The sequence below is a fragment of the Oryzias melastigma genome, linkage group LG19 (assembly GCF_002922805.2).
Source record: "Oryzias melastigma strain HK-1 linkage group LG19, ASM292280v2, whole genome shotgun sequence".
NCBI lineage: Eukaryota > Metazoa > Chordata > Actinopteri > Beloniformes > Adrianichthyidae > Oryzias > Oryzias melastigma.
The window spans coordinates 5,430,958-5,436,263 of NC_050530.1; the positions used below are offsets into that span (position 1 = coordinate 5,430,958).

The window sequence follows — 5,306 nt, forward strand, 5'->3', positions numbered from 1 at the left end:
ATTCTTCCTGCACCTGGAGTGAGAATGAGGGAGAGACTGATGACGACCCCCTCTCGTTATATCATTGAGGGATGTCAAAATAAAAGCTTGTATGTTCATTATGAGGCGATTCAGCTTTTGTTAGCTAGTTTGCCGCTGCTATTCCTCTCTAACTTGTCATGAAACCAAATTTGAGGCCTACATGACGCGAGGACACGCAGCAGGAGAAATAAACATTTAATGACGGACGTTCATGATGTCGTTGTAATCTATGACGTCACATTGATGGTGGGCTGCTTTACAGACATTCTCCATGTGTCGCCTTCATTGTAAGACTTATTTAAGGCATTTCAATTCATGCGGCTCCAGACACATTTGTTTTTAATTTTTTTAGTCCAAAGTGGCTCTTTCAACATTTTGGGTTGCCGACCCCTGGTCTAGGAGAACAATCATGTTCTGGACAGATGATACATTTTCTTTTAACTCTGAACCACTTTAAGGTTTTATTTAAGATGATTAAATTGTTTTATATTTTTATACTGTTCTGTTTTGGTGTACAGCACTTTGTGTTATAAGAACGAATATAAATAAAGATTGATTTGATCTGTATGCCGTTATCTGCCAGTATTAGCCGATCCTGCACCACTTAGATCAACTGTCATATTTTAACGCCTCAATATTCTGACGAAGTTGAATTAAAGTTTACTAAATTGTGATGTAGGCAGACTGACGTCATCATTCTAACCGCATTGAAACTGAATGTTTTATATTATAATAGAGGTTCGTTACTGTTAACCAACACTTGAAGTGTGCGTGAATACTGCAGTGCGTGACGGTGTGCGTGCATGAACGATGCTAGCTAACCCGAACAACCTCCATACGCTACAGGTGAGCTAGCTTCCCTGTTTACCTGAGGCAGCGGGAAACCTGCGGCTGGAGCAGCGACCTGCCGCCAGCTGGGAGGAGACCTGAAAATGAACACCTGGAGCTCCACCGGAGCAGCAGCGACCTGCCGGAAGTCCAACCAGCCGCGGTCGACAGGTGAGCAGGTTCCACGGAGCCGAGTCTACTGGTGAACCGACGCCATGCTAGCGTTAGCATCCTAATCACGGCGCACGCGCTTACCGGACCCAGCAGGTGTAAATGCCGCCGGTCACTTTCACCGCGGAGTGACGGAAGCTAGCGCCCAAAACAAAGATGGAGTCACTTCCTGTGGAAGCTAACTCACTTCCGTTTGTAAACAGGAAACAGAAACACGAGGAAACATCACTGTTTATTTAACAAAATACAAAAGAGACTTTTCAGACATAAATATTTATAAAAATATATATATATAAATGATAGTGTGTGTGTGCGTTCATGCATGAGTCTGATTGTGTATGTGTGTTGATTGTGTGTTTGTGCGTCGATCATGAGCATGTAAATGACAGTACATGCATGTGGATCAAGCGAGATCCTTCAGGGATCTTGGCGTTCCCGTCACCCCCGTAGACGTTCCGGAGCCTCGGCGTTCCCGTCATCCTTTCAAAGGTTTCCCGTTGAGCCGGACGACCGTCGGTACAAAGCCGCTCCGGGTCACCACGTCTGAGGCCACGATGTTGAAGGGGGTGTTCCGGTTCTGCTGCTGCACCCACTGGAGCAGTTTGGGCAGACTCCGGCGGACCACGCTGGGGAAGCTGTCACAGATCCGGAGGATGTACTTCAGAATCCTGCGGTCACTGGGAAGGGTCATGTTCAAGCCGCAAACGAAAAAACCTGGAAGACCGACGAAGGAGGTTGATAACGTTAGAACGTTTACCCATCAGCAGGTCTTTATGTTTTCATCAGTAGAAGAAAGTCTAGTGATGCTGTTTAAACCCTCAGATCAGACTCACAGTTGGACGGCTTTTCCTTCTCCAGAACTTGACTCAGTCTGGAGACGATTACTCGGCGCTCCATACTGTCTCCATAGTAATACTGGATCTTGTTCCATAGAGCGCTCTGTTGATACGCCGGATGGTCGTAGGACACAATGACATTCCTGCCTTGGTCCCAGCACGTCTTCAGGATGGGTTTATCCTGTCAGGATGGAGAACAGTCAACCACTGTTTACTGCCGGACTCCCGGCGGGTCAGAACGGCTCCAGGGAAAAGTTACCGTCTTCAGGAGCAGCTTGGGTCCAAACAGCGTCTTTATGAAGTGGATGAGGTAGTTATGCAGGGTAGCTGCTAGCTTGTCAAAACCTTTGAAGTGGGACACAGACAGAATGAGGACCTCTTTCCGGTGTAGCTCCGCCCACTCGTTGATGTCCCTGAAAACAGTCTGACAGTAGAAGGTTTGTTAGGTCAAAGATTTACCATTTTTGGGACTCTGTGATGCAGTTAGTCATGTGTCTGCACATTCTCACTCTTAACGTTTTGGGTCACCCAAACTCCGTATTCTTTGACATGCTGCCTGTTCCCATTAAATCAGGGGTCTCCAACCAGCAGGTCATGGACCGGAACAGGTCTGAGGATGGTTTGGTAAATGAAAAACGACCAGTTGGGGACATCCAAAACATCAAAAAGTGACACTGACCGGGACAGAAAATACGTGAGTATTACAATACAATGAGTTACAATGAGTAACTCATTGTATTGAGAATACAATGAGTTTGGAGAACCTTCAACTCTTTAGCCTGATTGAACATGGATGCAGACTGGAGCAGTAGATCCAGGGAGAGGATTAGCTGATCTGATCCCTTCAGCTTAGGTTCTACCTCTGAGAAAACAGTGCAATCCCTCAAAACCTGATCGCTAATATTATCCAGTTTCTGTATTTGTGACTGAATAAAACGATGAAGGACCAAAACAAAACGGAAACTGTAGTTCCAGGATCTATCTGGTTCTGGTTCTGCCTCGATCTAATGAGGCCGTGGATGTGCTGGATCTGGTTAAGACTGAACCAAAACCATTTAGACATCAACAGTTTCTAGTGTGATGAAGGAGAGCTCTGATGGTGTGATCGAAGGAGGTGAAGGAGGGGAAGGAGATGAAAGAGGTGAAGGAGGTGATAAAGGGGTGAAGGAGGTAAAGGAGGTGATGAAGGAGGTGATGAAGGAGGTGAAGGAGATGTAGGAAGTGATGAAGGAGGTCCAGCCTCACCTCCACGTCGCTCCGTGTGTACAGCCCGTGGTAGAAGTAGAGCCTGTTGGGATCCGGGTCTTTGGGCTTGCGGGCGATCCTTAGGTCCAGGTAGCGGACTCCTGCGTCCAGCTGCTCCTTGATGTTCACCTCCTGCAGGGGGAGCACCAGCGGTCTCTCTGGTCGTCTCGGTCTCTGCAGGTTCAGGATCACTTACCTGAGTGGTTCCCCATCTAAACATCAGCTTCCTCACACAGCAGAACCGGCTGAACCTCCTCAGTTGATCCGGCTCCACAATGGACGAGTTCACATCCAGGTCGAAGCTCATGGAGTCGTGGCTTCCTGAGCACAAGAGCACAAGATCTGGATGGCTCTGCCCTCACCCGCCATGATAGGACGGGAAAAGACAAGCATTTGAACCGGAGGGAGGATTCCAGTGAGATCAGAGAGGGATCAGAGAAGGATCAGAGCGGAATCAGAGCCGGATGAGAGCAGGATCAGTGCGGCATCAGAGTGGGATCAGAGCAGGATCAGCTGTCCTGGAAGCAGAGTCCTGCATCCCTCACTCCCTCCCATCCATTAGCCCAGGTTTAGGAGAACGAGTGTTCGGATCCGGACCGGGGATCAGGTAAAATTTCACACTTGCCTCTTGATGCCCAAACCTTGGATGGCTGAGACAAGTAACTGTGCAAAAACAAAAAAATACTGAAAATAAAAGGTCCACTCTGAAGTGGATTATCGGGGAATGTTATCATGATGAGTGAGCCTCAGTAATCATCTGCTTGGTTCCAGACTCTGAGTTGTTGTTGGTCTGTGGTTGACTCTGCAGGGAGACTGAGCGCTGCTACAAGGAGCGATGTTTGACTGTAAAGCTCAGAACTCAGCTCTACTGTCATTAGTCTCTCTGAAGTCTGGGTTTGACCGCATTAGCTGAAGCTAACAATAAACCAGCATCCTCCAGTCTACCTTCAGAGCCGAGGCTACACGCCTAACAGAATAACACATTAGAAAGTTCAGACGGTGACACTGGAAACTAACTACTTCACTTATTTTCCAGTTTGTACACCAGTTCTTTTATCTTCTTCTCACTGCGGTGCATCGGTTAAAAACCATTCCCAATCATCCTGTGTGCCTTTTTTATTTGCAGCGTTTCGTATTTGCAGTTTTTTTGCTTGCACAGTCACTTTTGTCGCTGCGATGGTTAGATATGGTACGCTGCACGGACCAGATGTTGGTATTTTGAAACCCCATGTTTCAGTGCAGCTAGAAGAAAGCTCTCAGACTGGAACAAAAAATGGCTGAAGCATCTGCAAAGACTAGAGGTCCTGTGATCATGGTCAGCTTCATTGGCATGTGACCCTCTGTCATGTGACAGTCATGTGACTGTGTGCAGGTGAGGTGCAGGTCTGCTCATCAGCCAAAAATGTCTCTGTTTGTACACTGTCTCTGCACTATCAGCCTGAGGAGTTTCTGATTCTCCTCTGGTTCTCTTCTGGTTCTTTTCTGGTTCTCTTCTGGTTCTTTTCTGGTTACTTTCTAGTTTTCTTCTGGTTCCTTTCTTGTTCTCTTCTTGTTCTCTTCTTGTTCTCTTCTTGTTCTCTTCTGGTTCTTTTCTGGTTCTCCTCTGGTTCTCTTCTGGTTCTTTTCTGGTTCCTTTCTAGTTTTCTTCTGGTTCCTTTCTGGTTGTCTTCTTGTTCCTTTCTGGTTGTCTTCTTGTTCTCTTCTGGTTGTCTTCTGGTTCTTTTCTGGTTTTTCTCTGGTTGTCTTCTAAGCGGCTGGGTGGCTCAGTGGGCTAGGTGAAGGGCTGACACGCAGGAGCCCTGGGTTCGATTCCCAGGGTTGTCCACTGATCCCCACCCAGATTGGGTCCTTAGACCCTTGACGCTGCTGCCTAACTGGGTCCCTGTGCCCCTCAAGTACAGGGTTGTGTCAGGAAGGGCATCCGGCGTAAAAACTCTGCCAAATCACTGATGCTAAACAGTGGGTGCTGTTACGCTGTGGGGACCCCGGAAGGGATAAGCTGGAAGTGAACTACTCTCTGGTTCTCTTCTGGTTGTCTTCTTGTTCTTTTCTTGTTCTCTTTTTGTTCTCTTCTGGTTCTTTTCTTGTTCTCTTCTTGTTCTCTTCTGGTTCTCTTATGGTTCTTTTCTGGTTCTCTTCTTGTTATATTTTGGTTATTTTCTGGTTCTTCTCTGGTTGTTTTCTTGTTCTCTTCTTGTTCTTTTA

General features: G+C 47.0%; 2 protein-coding genes across 7 annotated transcripts in view; both read right to left on the minus strand.

Moving 5' to 3' along the window:
• spata20 (spermatogenesis associated 20) overlaps positions 1 to 1,185 on the minus strand; it is a 36,799-nt gene extending 35,614 nt beyond the window's left edge. For 2 of the 4 annotated variants that reach the window (XM_024264486.2, XM_024264487.2), the window contains exon 1: positions 890 to 1,184. In XM_024264486.2, coding sequence (XP_024120254.1) covers positions 890 to 1,080 — 191 coding nt within the window. In that variant the 5' untranslated portion in view covers positions 1,081 to 1,184. Of the gene's footprint in view, positions 1 to 889 lie in introns of all 4 variants that reach the window. The other 2 variants (XM_024264485.2, XM_024264488.2) reach the window with 2 other exon arrangements.
• A 71-nt stretch (positions 1,186 to 1,256) lies between these two features.
• Positions 1,257 to 5,306, minus strand: part of LOC112141366 (PI-PLC X domain-containing protein 1) — an 11,586-nt gene continuing 7,536 nt past the window's right edge. For 2 of the 3 annotated variants that reach the window (XM_024264497.2, XM_024264495.2), the window contains 5 exons: positions 3,298 to 3,422; positions 3,102 to 3,233; positions 2,116 to 2,280; positions 1,854 to 2,037; positions 1,257 to 1,734 (listed from right to left, as the gene is read on the minus strand). In XM_024264497.2, the coding sequence (XP_024120265.1) occupies positions 1,496 to 1,734; positions 1,854 to 2,037; positions 2,116 to 2,280; positions 3,102 to 3,233; positions 3,298 to 3,422 (845 nt within the window). In that variant the 3' untranslated portion in view covers positions 1,257 to 1,495. Of the gene's footprint in view, positions 1,735 to 1,853; positions 2,038 to 2,115; positions 2,281 to 3,101; positions 3,423 to 5,306 lie in introns of all 3 variants that reach the window. The other variant, XM_036217047.1, reaches the window with a different exon arrangement.